Consider the following 17,161-nt stretch of genomic DNA (forward strand, 5'->3'; position numbering starts at 1 on the left):
TCCCATTTTGTCACCCCTTCTTTTCCAGCACTGAGAAACCTCCCCTCACCTTTGGGAATTCCCGAAATGCCCCATGCTAGGTGAGATGGGTCTGGAGTTGCGTCCAGGTGCTTCCTAGGGAGAGCTGTAAGATGGTCCCTGTTCAGCATGACCAGTAACCACTGCAGGCATTTCTGTCACCGTCCTACTTGCCAGGGATGGACTATGATCCTTCCTGGGCTCCCATGTCTGTTTCCCGGTGTTACTGCCTGGCTCCACCCTCTGCCTGTCCTGAGCCAGGACAAGGTCCAACTCCAAGGCTTTGGTTTTTGCAGAGGGTGTTGTGAACCTACCTTTTTCTTGAAGAATTGTCTGCCTCCCCAGCTGAGCCAGGGATAGGCATGAGCCTGGCTTTGGTGCTGTGTGTGGCTTGGAGGCTGTCTGTCAGTTGATATTGCACCCTCCACAAACTGCCAAGAGCAGTAATTCCTTAATAACTCCATTGGCACTGAACAATGTTTGGGACCTGCTTACAATATCTCATGAGGTATGTACACATGAGGTAGATGAAGTCTCTGCATATTGCTGGACTCCTGTGTCCTGTGCACCAGCCTAAGACCCTGCTCATGACCTCACCTATGAAACTGCAGCTTCCTGGACTGAGCTGCAAAAGGACAGATGTAGAAATCAGTTGTGAGCCACAACGGGGAGCAGATATCAGGGAAAAGGGCAACCCTAGGCTGCTGCAGTGCAGTTGGAGAAGGCAACAGCATCTTCTCCCAAGCTATTGCAAGCTGCTCTGGATGCACCTCTGCTCTGTGCCTTTGGTGTTGGCGTGGAAAACGCAGACGTTCCCCAGCAGCTGCAAGCATAACCTGTATCTGTAAAATGAGAAGCATGGCCAAGGAGTGCAAGAGGAAGGGATGGCAACGCAAGGTGAGGCAGCAGCAGCTGAAGGAGTGCTCAGCTCTGCAGGGCTACTGTATTGCAGAGCTTCATCACCCTTCACACTGTGCCTCCCTCCCAGCCAGTGAGGCTGATGGCTTCACATCCAATAAATCCTTGTGACTTCTGAGTTAGCTGCAAAAAAACATGCCACTCCCACCTGAGAAGGAAGTACTATAGCCAGACTATTGAAAACAAAGTGAAATAAATGGACTGTTCTGAGGAAGCAGCTAGGAGAAGATAGCAAGGGAAGGCATGACTAAGAGGCAGCAGGAAAGTCCTGGATTTATTTGCAGGGTGTAGGTGAACTGGGATTGGTGACTGCTGTGATTGTTCTTTGCCACCTGGTTGCATAATAACAGACTGGTTTCCTGAGGCTGCTGGGATAGAGCATGGCAAAATTGTCCAGGAGAGAAGAGCCTTCAGCAGAGATCCAGGGTCAGTCCTCACCATGCTCTTGGCCTGCAGTACCACAGTGACAACCTGTCCCTGCCCAGCAGTTTCCTTTTCTGGCCTTTGCCATGCATGCAGGCTCTGGGTCCAAACAGAACTGGCGCCAGTCTGGGCTTGATGACATTGTCATAGCTTCAAAGTTTCTGGAGGCAGAGAAAGAACTTGAGTTTTCAGGACAATCTGTTCAGCAGATGTTGGCTGCAAATGTAAATTTGAAGGATGAAGATTTATATTCAGCAAAGATACTAGACTGAAAAGATTAAGGTTAGTGCTGGTCCACTGAGCTAGCAATGAGGTGTGCAGATGACATCTGCAGAAGGGCTATCATTAGTAAAGATGATAATAGTGCTTAAATCTCATCTGCCATTTTAAAACTGCAGCACCTTGGGGGAGAAGGTAGGGCTCATCTGACCTACAAAATGGGAAGATTTGAAATGACTTTATTGTGGTGGTACAATCTGCCACTGACTCAGAGAAACTCAAGTGTCCTCTTCAGCAGACCATACATGATACTTCTTACAGCACAAAGTGGTCACACTGGTCCATCTACAGGAGGGACATCTGGCAGGATGGACAAGCCTGTGCTGAAGAACCACGTCCATAAGCTTGTGAAGAGCACCAGACTTTGTAGTGCTCAAAGTTCAGCAGGGAGAGGTAGCAAGCCTGCAGAGCTTGGCTTTGGCAGGCACTAGCAACACGTCAGGCTAGAAAGCAAGGGTAATGGAAGTGCAGCCCTGCTCCTGGGGAAGGAGCTCGCTGTAAATGGGATGGATATGTGAAGAAGTGCTCTGCATCATGTGCATGAATGGAAATAACCTTAGAGAAACAGATCAATAATGATACTGCGTATTCTACCTTCCTTGCCTTTGGGTACTGCAATTCCTGTCTCGTGGTACTGGAAATGTGTGGTCAGGGTATGTTCTCCCAGAAAAGAATCTGCAGTGTGGTAAAAGCAGCAGAGATCCTTTCTCCAGTGAGGATCCAAACTGATCTAAGACATTTCAGAGGTGCACAAACTGTTCCTGCTCTGAGATGCAAAAGAGACCTCTGGTCAGACTGTTAAAGTGTGACTTTTCATGTTAACAAGTGCTGGCATTAACCCTGTCCAGTGCCTCCCCATGAGATCAGAGCCAACACTCAAACATTTCCCAGTGTACTTCCAAACAGCGAGACATAGGTGTCAGTAGACTCCTTTCAGAATTTTAGCTTGTTCAATGGTCACAGCAAAGAGAACAGGGCCAGGGAAGGAGCCTGTTCTTACCACGTCCCTTTAAATAAGGCAGTTCTCTCTGTTTCTAGAGCATGCACAAGATCTGAGTCCATTTGCACAGGCATCCCAGCTGTTCCCACTCAGGGTTTTTACCCATATTTAAAGTACTGCAAATGTGAGATGCAAATTTATATCTTTTTTATAAGATACACATTAGATTTCAGGGCATCATTAACAACACTATCAGTAACCTCTTACCACCTCATGAGTTGCTGGCTTAGGGGAAGGCTTTCAAAAATTGACCACATTTTGCATTTCGAAGCCTCTACTTATGCCTGTGTATCCAAACATTGACAGGTTTACAACATTATCTCCAAAAACTTCACATCCTAAATCTTTTGCCTGTCATACATGCTCTGTGTTTGAAGGAGTGGTGTTTCAGTTACAAAATTTTCTTCCCGTTACAGTGATTCTTTACCTCATTTGTCCAGGAATATGGGCATTTCCATACCTTTAAAATTCCAGTACTGGTGCAGAATAAAACAAGTTGTATCTCCTTCAGTAGTGAGTGAGCAGGTTTTAACCTGTCTCTTCATACCAATGGTACATTTGACCTTTACAGGTTTAAAAATATGCCATAGCAGAAGAAAGGACTTGAAAAATGTGGTGCTAGCTGCTTTTTTATCTACACATCAAATATGGACTAATCCATCACAACCTTTTGAGTTTGCTGGCAGTTGTTTTGTCTTTTTGCTTGAGTGGAGGTTTATTTTTGTAGTCTTTGCCATCAAATCCTAAAGATTAAAAGATTAATATAACTGTTGTGAGGGTTTACAAAAAGAATACCATGTTGCCACTATATAGGTACTAAACAGGGTGCAACTTTATTTACAGTGTAAAGTGCATCACATAGAAATCTTTTAAAACACACAACAAGCAGTGACATAAATGACAATACAATACTGGGTAGGGAGGGGAAAATATTCCAGCAAGTATCAAAACATCATCAATAGCACTAATATGATGGCCTCTAGTTTCAGCTATTCTGTCCTAACACCACATCTCCTTACAAAGTGTTGACTGGGTTGATCCTGGGACTCCACGTACTAGTCACTAGTGTGAAGCTTTGATGCTAAAAGCTATTCTCCAGCCCTGAACTCTGCAGCCATGTTCTGCCAGATCTAAGTACACTCCTCACCACTGCTGTTCTGCTCTGGAGATGACCAGGAGAGAGTCAGAGGACACTAGAGAAGCACACTAGAAAAGGGACAAAAACATGAGAATGAAGTATAAATAAAGATCTGCTTTTCTCACCTAGGCACTCTTTCCCTTGAGAAGTCCTGTGTTGGTCACTGCAGCTTCCCTTCATTTGCTGTTAAGGCAGAAAGGAAGTCAAGGAACAAAGTGCCTACAAATGGTGGTGACTGTGTTTTGAAATGTGGACATTACTTAATGAACATAAACTTCAGTCAAAGCTGTAAGCGCCGATGGCTGTGGAGCTGGGAGACAGAAGATTTTTGCTACGTGCTAGCAGAGTCCATTAGGAAAAGAAGGCTGTGGGAGCTAAAACCACAACTCTTCAGCTGGTTGTAGCTCCCACTGGGAAGGAATCTACATTCACATTAATTTGATCCCCTAATGACTCCTATTCTTTACTATCTGTTTTTCTTTTAATTGGCTGAACCCTCCTAATGTCTGACAACTTTGCTTGTTTCTTTCTTCCCCATTTCTGGTCTTGGGCTACCAGCCATCAGTTATGTATCAATATTTATTAGAGCTCTGTTACTGTAACTGTGAGCTCATTTTGGTATTCTATCACTTTCCTGTATCAGGGTTCATGCATAAAAGGAAGATACATCCATAAAGTGGACAGTTGTACACACCTTTATCTGGAGGGTAACTAAGCAGGAATAGGAAGCTACAGAAGGTAAAATATATTTCTCCTTTTTATTTCCCAATGATGTGCAGTTGCAAATTACACTTTTCTGTTATTGTTGGGAAAAATGGACCTTCTGATCAATGACTTTCAATTTCTGACTCTAAGATCTTTTTTCATAGATTAGACTTTTTGTCAACTGATAATAATTACCAAACACATGACTTTGAAATATGCATGTGATTTCTGTCTTGTAATTCCACCACCCTACTTAATAATAAATTTTAATATTTCAATTCATCAGTGCATGACTTAATGGTGGCAATCGATGTGTGTGTTTTCCTCAGACACAATGCGATCACCAGTCTGAGAATGAGAAATCTGATACATGTAATCTCAGTATTTCTTAGTCAGCTTAGCATTTCTGCCTGTGTGTCTTCTCAAGAGAGGCCTTTTCCAGATTTTGAGGATTCTGCATAACAAACCCACAACATTTTGGCAAACAGATAGCAAACGTTTACCTGTAAACATAACTGGTGCCTTCTCTCTCCATCTCAGGGGCCAAACATAAGATACCAAAAACATTCACCTAGCAGATGAAGATACGTACTTAATTTTTATCAGAAGGGGATGGTGGTTACAGACAGGTGGTGAGTCCCATGGCAAATGAAAAGAGCAAGTTTCAGAGATCCATCTGCTTCCTACTGCTGAATCCTGGATTATCCATCTTAGAGCTATACCTGAATGGCCTGTAGGTCAGAAAGCTTCAAAGGCTCTTGTTGGCTAGACTTAAATCATTATTTTTGGAATGAGATGATGTTTCCTCATATTTTTTCCTAAGAAAGCTCAGGTAAAACTCATGCTGATGCCTCTCATTAAGTCACTCTCCAATGAAGTTAATATCACATAAACTACAGTACAGAATATTCTTCTTATACTCACCAGAAACTGTGGTTGCAACATAGACCTTATCACATGCAGTTATCATTTTTATCAACTGAAGTTCTGAGAGGGGCCCAGTGGAGGGTTTAGTGGCTCATTCAGCCTTGTGTAACACACTTCACTGTTGAGTTGCTGGACAGTAGTATGCTTTGGCAGCTGGTAAGCAGAATTGCCATATTCTGTTTAATCATGGTTGGCAGTATAGTAGAGTTTAATTAGCTTACTTAATGTAAGAAATGGGAGGGACTTCACTTTAAACAACCACTTCCTCAGTGGATTGTAGGAGTATTTGTATGTGTATGTGTGTATGACACCTATGTAGCAGCATATATTTGATAATACTTTTATAAATGAAAAATACAGAGGATTTCTTTAAAAACTGAAAGATGTATCACAAAATAAAATACAAAACAAGGGAGCTGGGGAGGGGTGGGGAAGGGAAACAATGGATTTAATTTACAATGCATTAGAATCCAAGCTCTGGTGCCTAGGCTGGAGAAAGATATCTGAATGTAGAATTGCTGCTCTGATGTTAAAAGGGATAGAATCCAGCCTTTCGTTTCCTGCATCAAAAAACCCAAACAAAATAAAATCAATACCAAATGATCAACAGTGAGGCACAAGAGGATGGCATCTGAAAGTATACCAAAGATTAGAATGCCACAGCTCAAAGAGGCGGGGAGAATGGGCATGAGAAATAGAAATATCTGACATTTAATTTAAGTAATGGCTCATCACAGAGTAGTTTGGAATGAGTCTTATTCTGCATGCTCACAAAAACTTTGTGACCTTTCAGTTTCCCCTTATAAATCCACACCTTGTAACTGAGGCCAAAACTTAACAAAATGTGAAACAGATCTCAGATCTTGTTTCTGTCTTCACCCGGTTATGTTTGGGAAATGTCCTCTCAAACAGCTCTGGATGGGACAAGCTGCTAGACTCCAATCCTGAAGGGCTAATGACCCACCTTCTGTCAGACTTCCCATGCTGCACAGAGCTATGGACTTGGACCAAAAAGCCCAACAAAAGAAGCCAAGGATAGTCTGGTTTGGGAATAACCTGAAACTTTGCTTTGCTTTTCATGAAATAAACTCCACAATTTTTGGCTATTATGGCCACTGGGTTTGGGCTTCTCTGCTTCATATCCTAATTGAAAATACTACCTGGTATACCTTTCAGACTAAAGCTGAAAGGTATTGTTTGTTGGCAATATATTTAAGTTGTTTCACTAAGGCACATATAATCACAGCTGACAAATGAAAATTATTAATTTTGGACAATGTGATTTCTCAGTCAAGCATCTGTTCTATAGCTTTAAGATAAACTGTATATCAGAGAGATAGGAAGGAATGTCTGTCACTATCTATCCAGAAAGAAGAACAGAAAAATTTACAATGTCACAGCCTTCAGCTGTTCCCTGCAGAAAAATATTAATATTTATGTGGTTCTTATTTAGCTTTCCAGGATAATGATCACTGTGTTCAGCAGGAGCCTGTGTGAGTTGAGGTATATACATATTTTGCTATCGTGGACCTAGAGCTGCCAGGAGATTTGAACTTGGACTTGCCTCACAGGCACCTTCTTGTACTCTTTAAATTATTACATCACTCAATGCTGCGTGTAAGATGACCTATTTATGACAAATGTTGCATGACCCAGTCTTGAACATGGACCCAGCTGAGGTATATACAGTCCAAAATGAGCACTAGTAAAGAGTAAGCCACCAAAATTTCCCAAAGAACATTCTGTATTACATATCAAAACCTCACTTCCATTTACATAATGAAAAATCAGTCTAAATATTGTGGGTTTGCCTGTCTGCTTACATGTAAAGATACAATCTTCTGAGTTTTCTACAAGTTTGGCAATTGTTTTGCAGAGTTCCCTCTAAGGTCTTTGCACATTGCCCATAAATCTTGAGGTATCTAAAGGTTACTGATTTGAAGAATATAGAGTTACTCAAAATGTTAAAATTATTTGCTCGCTCCTCAGATTTAGAGCTCAGTAGGGTGTGATTCAGCCTAGCCCTGGGACAGTGCTCAGTGACACTTACCTGGAGCAGTCAGGTCCAGTCCAGGAAGAGGGACAATAACACCGATTTGGTCGTATGCACCTCCCACCATTTAAGCAAGGCAACTGGCAAACAGCTGCATACAAACACACACAAATTTGCATTGATGAGCACATCCACAACAAACTGATTTAGTAGCAGGACACTGAAAATCCACCCAGCCTTATTCTGTTAAGAATGGGAAGGGCAACCTGAGAAGTATACGTCTGCTAAATTTTGTGTCTACTTTTGTTGTTAGAGAAAAACCCTTGTCTGCCTTACAGGTCATATTGAGCCTGGTTGAACATGCTTTTGTGTGGCAGTCTAACCCAAGGGTATCAAGCAACCAAACAAAAGTCAAAGTTTCAAGTCTTCCTGTCAATTTTGAGATTGAAAGGTAAAGAACCACACAATTTATAGAACCAATTTAGATATATACTTAATGAGGTTCTTCAAATATAGACATTTATATTGCAGGAAAGATGTGAATACTTCAAAGCAGATAATGCCATACGTAGAGGACAGACCTAAAGATACTAGTGAGGACAAAAACTGGGTAATATTTTTGCAAGGAATATGCATCAGGAAGCATTGATTATTATGGAATTACAGGAAATGGAAATGAGTCATCACAGGAATGCAAAAAAACCTACTTCAATTCCTCTGGGCCAAACAAGAACAAACAATGGTAGAAGGCCATAGTGATAGGCCATCCATATACAATTAAGTGCACCAAGGACATAATGTTGAAAATTACTTCTGATTTTGGAATGAAGCATATGACCAAAACATCTTTAGCTGTCACTGAAGTATTTCTCTATCACAGCAAAATGTCAAAACCAGTAGCTGAAACAACAAGTGATTAAAAAACTTCGTAAGCAGTGTTTATGATGCAGATGCAATTGTTCACTATAATTTTCCCTTTAGCTACTGAAAAGCATGTCAAGCCTGTACAGACTTGAACTGCTGGCCAAAAAGCCAAGAAGCCATCTATCTTCCTCAAGCACCTATTATAGCTGCAAAACTTGTGAAATATGAGAGGAAATGATGCATTATGTGTTAGGCAAGAGTCCCTTCAAAAGACAATACTTCAGAGTTAAAATGTTCTCTCTGGTATTTCAATTTTCTGCAGAAGGATTTGGTTTGCAGAAGGATTTGCACAGGTTATCCCCCAGATTCACTATCCTTATCAGTCAAACAAATACTATTAACAGAGGCATGGATTCCTTCCCAGCTTATCCCATTAGCCACTTCAAAGCCTTGCAGGAAGGCCAAAACTGGGCTTTCATGTTAAGTCCTTATAAATCAGTTAAGGTTGCTGAGTTTTACTGTCTTTTCACAGGGAAAAGTCTTTCAAAACCCAGTGTTCATTCACTCTTCATATGAAACCCCATATTCTAAACTCAGATTTAAATATTCTCCATAACTGTAGCCAACCTCATTGCACACAAATGGACTGGTTAGGCCACAAACCTGGACACTAGAATCACTCCCCTCCTACCCCTCACTATTTTTGTGTACTCCATGACCTTCACCTTTGTTTAGGTGCAAGTAAGAGATCTAGCAAAAAGAAGCGCGCATTGAATTTGCTCAAAGAACTTAGACGATACTTAATGTAAGGTACCCATGTATGATGTATCTATTGAACTCAATCACCTGTAAATTCTTGCTTTGGTGTGCTCTCTGTCCTGATTCAGTACCCAGGCAATTAGTGGGCATCCGCCAAACCAGACAGCTGTGTGGTGAAAAAACCTCTATAATACCTACAGCTTGTTTGTGAATTTAATGGTGACCTGAATTTCCTGAAGATGAAAATGAAAAGTATGCACCTGGAATTGAGAAAAATAGTTTTATTCTTCTTGGATACCCTTTCTCCTTTGCACTGCTTTTGCAGAGAGTACTTTTGCAGTGAATACTGTCAGTCCTTTTTCAGAGAAAGCTTTTCTGGGCGTTTTAGAGACTCATCAGGGAGGGTAGTCTGAAGGTAGTTTACAGCTGGAAACAGCAAATTCTCCCAGAATATTATTGTAGGCCTGGGTTTTCTTGTGACAAGCTTCAGAGTTCTATGAGTCCCTAGAGAACTATGCTAGGTATTGCTAGCAGAGTCCCAAAAAGTGAGGAAAAATGCAGGTGAGAAGTTTTACCCATATGGCAGCGTGATCCAGTCCATCCAAGGGGGCAGTCACATTGGTAAGGGGCCACACAACGACCTCCATTGAGACATGGCAGAATGCATATTGCTAAGGAGAAGAGAACCAGAGAAAATAATTTCGTCTCATGAAAGCAAAGAATAGAGTGTGCAAGAGACAAACTTATGTTTAACTAGAAACTCCACTGCCCCTTGGAGTGTTTGCATGGAGTATCAGCAGACCTGAGCAGGATCTACCCACCAGGCATGAGCAGCACATACGACTGGCATGGAAGACAGATATGACAAAGTGTAGTGGCAAATAAATCGATAGGCTGGAGCAATTGCTGGAGTCCTTCAGATGCTTGTAGGCTCTGTGCTCATGGGAAATGAACCAGGGCTGTCTGTATCGTGCATATAATATGTACAGATACTGGCCACTTCTGCGATGGTGCTAACAAAACCAATTCATACTTTAATCACAAAAAATGGGAGAGTTTGTGAATTCTCTGGGCTTGGACACGTAGCACCCAAAACAAGTTAATCTGTGCCCTACCCATAGAAAAACACTTTGTCTAGGCTTGTGAAAACATGCTGAGACAGGTGAGACCATAAGCCTCTTGGGGAAAGGCAGCTTGGATACAAGGCATTTTGGGTGAAAGAGTCTAGAGCTGGAAGCTCTGGGGAAGAAACAAAGCACATACTAAGCAGCTGATGACCTCTGGACAGAGCAACAATTGAGTTACACTGCTCCTGTGAGCAGATCTGTGAAACTCCCATGTGTTCATGCTTTAAGTATCTTCACAAAACTATCATCTCCACTATGCTAAGTGAACAAAGTAATTGAGCATACATGGTCTAAGAAAAGCAAGAGTTGAGCTAGGTCTCAAATTTGGACTCAAGTCCAAATAGACTTGGGAGTGCCACTCAAGTGGCATGTCCAGTGCAGCTTAATACTGGGAGGGTGGATGGGGGCTATTCATCTGCTGCTGGTCAAGCTGTTTTTTTTTGAAGATGCAAGGGAATGGTTATTTTTCTAGAAACAAGCCAAGTGTATACCTTTCTGTTCCCTTTCATTTGTCAAGCAGAATATATTAATGATTTTCATGGTTTTATCTCTTATGCATTTTCTGTTTCACTGTAGTAAATATATCTGTCTTACCTACAACACCCTTAAGATTACAGTTAGGGGTGGCATACATACGTTCTTCACAGAGACGGCCCATCCAGCCATCCAGACACGAGCAGGCGTTGGGTCGCTCACAGATGCCGCCGTTCTGACATGGGAACCGGCAGACAGCTGGAAACACCACAATTTCATTACAAACTCTGCACAGTGAATTAGAAGCCTAGTAACTCAGCATCTTGCACAGACCTTTGCAGTTGTAAAGCTTAGAGCAGAACAAACAAATGTGTGAAGTTTAGAAACATTCCTTGATTTTGATTTCAAGGGCTACATCATCTTCTGGCTCTGTGTGTTTCATTAGGTACTGTGTGGGAATCATTAATATAAGCAAAAGATCGTCCACAGAAAGAATGAAAATGTAGACATATTTATAGTTGAATAAATTATTTGGATAATGTTTCAAGGCTGACACTATTCTTTATCTGATTTTCCCACTAACTTTTGTAAAACAAAATGAAAATGCCCATACAATACACCATAAAAACCTATTACCCTCCTCACCCCTTCCCTCAGGCCTTCTAAATTGACTCTGGAATAGAATCAAGCTTTCTTCTAACCTTGGTATGAAACACCAAGATAATGCCATCTGGCATAATATACACTGTGTCTAAAGTGAGATTAACTGTGTGATAGAACAGGTAATTTTTACTGCATTCTCATCCAGCATAATGAGAACTGACCAAAAAGGGTGCAGCAGTGGCACAATAAGTGTTCATCTCTAGAACTCAGTGTGTGTACAAACCTCACATAGCATTCATGCTTACTGGTGCTCCTTGGCTTCCATTCCTATTCATAAGCACCTGATCATAAAAGTGGAATTTGGAGTGGAGTCTATGATGCTGGCCCAATATGGTGCCTGGGCTGGACAGACTTTGGACTTTGTCACTTCTATGACACTGTACCATCTCTTGTCACATACATCCAGGAAACCAGGACTACTTGAGAAAATCAGGTGAAAGCTATGCACAAACATTTTATACTTAAAGATCATTGGAGTAAGCTCAATCTTTCTCATGTTGGTGTACATACATACAGAGAAAATGAAAAATTGTGGCTTCAAGACAATATGACAGAACAAATAAGTAATCAGACCGACAGTAATCTCAGGAAATTTAATCTGAACTAATTGCATCTGAACTGCTATTGTTAATTAGTTATTAGGTGAGCAAAATATGCATTTAAACTTTGGGTGTTTGTTAGCAATAAATACAAACAGTGGATTGGCACACTGAAACACTGCTCAGACCTGAAATCCCCATTGGAAGGAATGCAAATCTCTCCCTCAGAGAGACAAACTTGAGTCACTCCTGGAGCTAAGCCATACCAAAATGCAAGCTACAACTTGGAGTCTGTTGAAATGAGGCCAAAGCTCTGCCATGTCATTTTTCAGCCTCAAGAGCCTTCCCATCAAGTGTCAGCTGATAATGAGAATGGGAAGAGATCTCTGAAAAATCAACATAATTTGCAATATTTTAGCAGTGATTTTGGAAATTTTTGTTGTAAAAATATCTGTTGCTACACAGACAGCTTGTCTCTGGGTGTTGACTAAAGCAGAATAGTGTGCCAAACATGTTTCTTTTCTGCAATGGAAGAACCATTTAAAGCTTTGTGTGAGCTACACCGCTTAAAACAATATTCCATGAATGCATAATGGGATGTGAGATAAAAGATTAATGTATAAATGAGATCCCTTATTAAATTCAAAGTCCATGAAATAAGGTCTCTGAAATGCATTTTTCCTCTCTGTCAATGTAGAAGATGCAGATAGTTCATGAGTTACAAAAATTGCTTTGGAGGATAACTCCATGCTACTCAGCAGTCAGACATCAGATAGAGATAGGGTTTTCCTGGGTTTCTGCCCAGGTCCTAGTTGTGAAACTGGACTGGAAGTTAAGCTGAGACTTTTTTTTTTTTCTCCCTATTGTTAAAGCAAGCAAATGCAGTCCTGATGTGCTAGGGAGAGAATAGAAACAATCAATTGTGACTTCAGTTAATGGTAACATATCTCACATCCGTGGTATCAATCTTTTGACATCCCCTTGGTAAATTTATCTACACAGGACACAAAAGCATCACACTGCTGCAAATCAAATGTGTCAGAAGGGGAAAAATAAATTCTGTTATCTGTTTTCAGCTTTGCAAAATGCTTCCTTGTGGTTGAAAGTGAGTAATTTCCTCAGGCCCAGCTTCCCTCTCATAATGTTCTTATTTGCTGATAGGGTACAAACTATCTTGTTGACAGCTCCTCATGGACCAGTCACAGTCAGTAAGATGTAAAGAGGGCAAACAGACAAGAGTTTTAGAGCACTTCAGAAAGAAGAAACTGGAGTCAGGTAGTCTGTGTGCATCTGTGCAGCCTAACGAGTCCTGCAGGTATGTACAATCACCAGATCCAGGCTAATACTTCTCACTCCTGAAACTCAGATCAGAATCTGGCCAGTAACCTCTAACCAGTGGTGATTCAGGCAAGTGCAGCTGTGGTGAGAGCTCTTCCAAATAAGTCTGCTTTTTAATTATAATATTTTCCATTAACAAACCTGTTCAACTGGGACAGAACATTTCAAGCAGGCTTAGAAAACATTAATAATCAACTCACAAAGCCATAAGCAAGAAATGCACCATGAGTCACTACAAAGAGTGCTTTCATGTAGTTTCTGATGTAGACCACAAAGGCTTGGGTCCTGTAGGACTTTTGTTAGGAAAATCACTCACATGAATTATAAAGCAGTTTTGAAAGATCACCTTGACATGTGTCATGAAAATGCAGGACAGTCCTTTCAGAAACATCTTTAGTTCTTTTAAAGTTCCCTTTTAGAAAAGAGGAGAGAAATTGTTACTCCCCTCCCTTAATACACAGGTTATTCTGCCTTGTTTATCACCTTCATCATGTGTCTACCTCTTCACTGCATTTTTTTTGAATAGTTTTCCCTAATACTTATTTCTCTGTACAGTCCCAGTAGATATTGCAGTGTTGCAAACATAATGTTTGACATTGCTTTGCAGATCAGCCCTTCTTGGTTCCTCATGGCCAGTGGCATGAACCTTTCTTAGCAGACAATGGCATCCCTTGATATAAAGGAGTTCTTTGTAACCAATAAATATTAAATAAGAATAGAAAGCAAAGCTGGTGATATCAAAAGGATAGTTGAACAATCCAAATGTTACAATTGGAACTGATAATATCCAAGTAATTTTGCTACTGAATTCTAGCTTAGGTAAATAGCGATTTTGCAGAGATCCCTTGAATTCTGTAGCCATCACAGTTTAGAAATACAAACGTTTTAGAAACAGCCTGGTGCTTTGGGAGTGCAAATTTTTAACAGGACTTTTGGATACCTTATGTCAACTGAAGTAACTCAGTTGCTTTCCTTCAAATCTTCTCTACTGTGTGATGGGTAATTGTTCATGCCAATGGCAAGCCACAGTCACAAACTCAAGACAAACCTGTTTGTCGGGAAAAGCTATTCTAGTCCTGAAATATTCAGGAATTGCAAGCCCTCTTCTTTGGTTCTGGTTGTCCTCAAAATGCTTCAGTGATTCATGATTTTTAGGCAAAATGTTATAACTATCAGACACAGGAATTTAGGTGAGTGCCTGCTTTCATAGAGTAGGGTAACTCAAGTTTTTTAGGTGTCAGCATTCATAATATTTTGCTGTCAGAATTAATATAAAAATACTGATGAGGGTCCATGATTAGCACACTATAGAATCCTCTATCACCAAATGGCTTCTAACCTAAATAGAATCTCTCTGAGGAAGGAAAAACTGTTGCTTGTATTTTGACACGGGGAGCTGAGATTTGCAGGAGAGGAAGACTTCACAGTTCTGATAATGACTCCAGTGTTCCCAGGTGAGTGTCCTTGAACTTTTCTTTTTCTGTGTGAAGAGGAATGTGGCTGCTTGTGACTGGCCACTGTTGTGCTGTAAGGATTTTTGCTTTCTAAAAAGAATACCTAATGCTCAATTTGTCATGGTGGCTGTTCCACAGTCTGAAGTAAGACTTCAGGGTGCAGCTAACTCCCTGCTCCACAGCTACTCAGCATTAGAGGGCAAGCCAAGCTTCTGACATGGAAATGGAAGATGGAAAGATCTTTTCTACCAAACTGTGACCCTGAACTCTTTTGCTGTGCCTCATCCATGGCTTTAAATTAGTATTTGAATATACTTATATATGTTTTTTATTGTTGAGTTTATTTTCTCTTCAGTTTTTTGTTTCCCCCATTTTATGTTCAAAACTTTTTATTTATTTGAATCTTCTAATGGAAAAGTTAACTCTTGGCTTTAAAAAAGTGAATGTTTTAGCTCAACAGACCAAGAAATTACAAATACCTGCTGATATGCTAAGTGTAGAAATCCTGGTATATTGTTAAATCTATTTTCTAGAATTTTCTAGAGTGCTCGGTGTGTATTATTATTTAGTGAGCTATATCAATCTACCTCTTATTTATTGCAAATTGAATTTCAGGAGCTGCTACACTTTAAACATAGTGAGGGCTAAGAAACCATTTGTTCTATTTTGGTTTCCGCAGTCTTCAGTTTTTGCCTGTGAACAACTGACTGGCAATGTTTATCTGAAACAGCTCAGCTTGTCAGGAAGAGGACTAGTTCTGTCACTTTCTCACAAAAGATGTCAGGAGAAAAGATCCTAGGTGTGGGATACAACACTGTAGCAAAAGAAACTGTAAGACTAGCTAGGACTAAAGAAAAAAAATATGGAAGCCTTCTTTTTAACTTGGAAATAAAGCAATAACCTGAATTTAAATGCCCTAAGTGAAACTATGACTGTACTAAAACTAGCAAAAATTTCACTTTCATTTTTATCGCACCTAGGATGACATATCAGTGTTTACGGCAAGTTAAGCTATCATTCTGTTAATAAAAAATACTTACCTTTGCATGTAGGCGGTGTTGTCCATGTTCCATTTTCCAAACAAATACTCCGCAGGGGCCCCTCCAGCATGTACCCACTGTAGCATGAATAGGTGATCATGTCTCCATACTGATAGAAGCTACCACGAATCAGAGCATTCTCTACATGAGCTGGGGGACCACAAGATATCTCTAAACAAAAGAAACCATCCAGATGTTGGTGAGCAGCAGAGCCTGCATGACACAAGTTTTAACCCTGGACACAATGTTGTCCAGGGGAGGTGCCACAGACACACCTCTGGTGGCAAATCAGCAATGGAATCCAAGGATTTGGACAAACATAAAAAGTGGGCCCATGAGAACCATATGATGTTCAACAAGTCCAAGTGCAAAGTGCTGTGCTCAGGTCAGGGCAATCCCAAGCATGAATATGGACTGGGAGAAGTCACTGAGAGCAACCTGAAAAGGGCTTGGGGTTCTTTTTGGTGAGAGCCTGGACATGAGCCAACAGCTGCATTTTTGGATGCAGCCCCGAAAGCCAAATGAATCCTGGGCTGCATCAAAAGAAGTGCAACCAGCAGGGTGAGAGAGGGGATTATCTCACTCTACTCTGCCCTTGTGAGACCACATCTGCAGTGCTGCATCGATCTCTGGGGCTCTCAGTACAAGAAAGCGTGGGTCCAGAGAAGGGACAAAAAAATAATCAGAGGAATGGAGCATCTCTCCTATCCAGACAGGTAAAGAGAGCTGGGATTATTCAGCATGGATCCAGGAGAAGGCTTCAGGGAGACCTCAGTGCAGTTTTCCATTTTCTTAAGGGGTCTTATTAAGAGGAGGTAGTATTCATACGGGTAGATAGAGACAGAACAAGAGGTGATGGCTTTAAACTGAAAAAAGACACGTTTAGTTTAGATATTAGAAAGAAATTCTTTACCCAGTGATGAGATCCTGGAACAGGTTGCCCAAGAAAGCTGCAGATGCCCCAAACCTGTAAGTGCTCCAGGCCAGGTTGAATGGGACCCTGAGCCATCTGATTTAATGAATGGCATCCCTACCCTTGGCAGAGGGGTTGGAACTAGATGATCTTAAATGTCCTTTCCAACCCAAGCCATTCTGTGATCCCATGAGTCTAAACAGTATTGCTTGCAAGAAGTCAAAAGGCTTTCCAACATGCTTGCAAAAGGATACTGCCTTCTATGAGTATCAATAAATACAATACACAGTCTTTCTGCAACTCTTGTCTCATCACCCATAATCTCATGGGAATCATTCTTATGGTATTTAGGGTATCCAACAACCAACCCAGCTCCAGGGCTTGCAAAAGGTAAATTAAGAATACATTTACAGAAGGGTCTAGTGAATAGTAGAATGAATACTGTTGAAGCATGAACCCACATGGATGTATTCTGAGTTCTTTTAAGGGAATATCTCTGTTAGAAAGAAAGAAGACACAGCTCTTCTCTAGAGCTTCTTAGAGCCCCCTGGAAAGTACCAATCCCTGTGGAATGGTATGTCATTTACTT

At 41.0% G+C, this 17,161-nt stretch overlaps 1 protein-coding gene across 6 annotated transcripts in view; it reads right to left on the reverse strand.

Moving 5' to 3' along the window:
* Positions 1 to 3,448: 3,448 nt before the first annotated feature.
* SVEP1 (sushi, von Willebrand factor type A, EGF and pentraxin domain containing 1) overlaps positions 3,449 to 17,161 on the reverse strand; it is a 118,520-nt gene continuing 104,807 nt past the window's right edge. For all 6 annotated transcript variants that reach the window (XM_072921665.1, XM_072921666.1, XM_030257747.4 and 3 more), the window contains 5 exons: positions 15,660 to 15,830; positions 10,788 to 10,883; positions 9,600 to 9,695; positions 7,459 to 7,552; positions 3,449 to 5,968 (listed from right to left, as the gene is read on the reverse strand). In XM_072921665.1, the coding sequence (XP_072777766.1) occupies positions 5,938 to 5,968; positions 7,459 to 7,552; positions 9,600 to 9,695; positions 10,788 to 10,883; positions 15,660 to 15,830 (488 nt within the window). In that variant the 3' untranslated portion in view covers positions 3,449 to 5,937. The remainder of the gene's footprint in view (positions 5,969 to 7,458; positions 7,553 to 9,599; positions 9,696 to 10,787; positions 10,884 to 15,659; positions 15,831 to 17,161) is intronic.

Source organism: Taeniopygia guttata, chromosome Z (genome assembly GCF_048771995.1).
Source record: "Taeniopygia guttata chromosome Z, bTaeGut7.mat, whole genome shotgun sequence".
NCBI lineage: Eukaryota > Metazoa > Chordata > Aves > Passeriformes > Estrildidae > Taeniopygia > Taeniopygia guttata.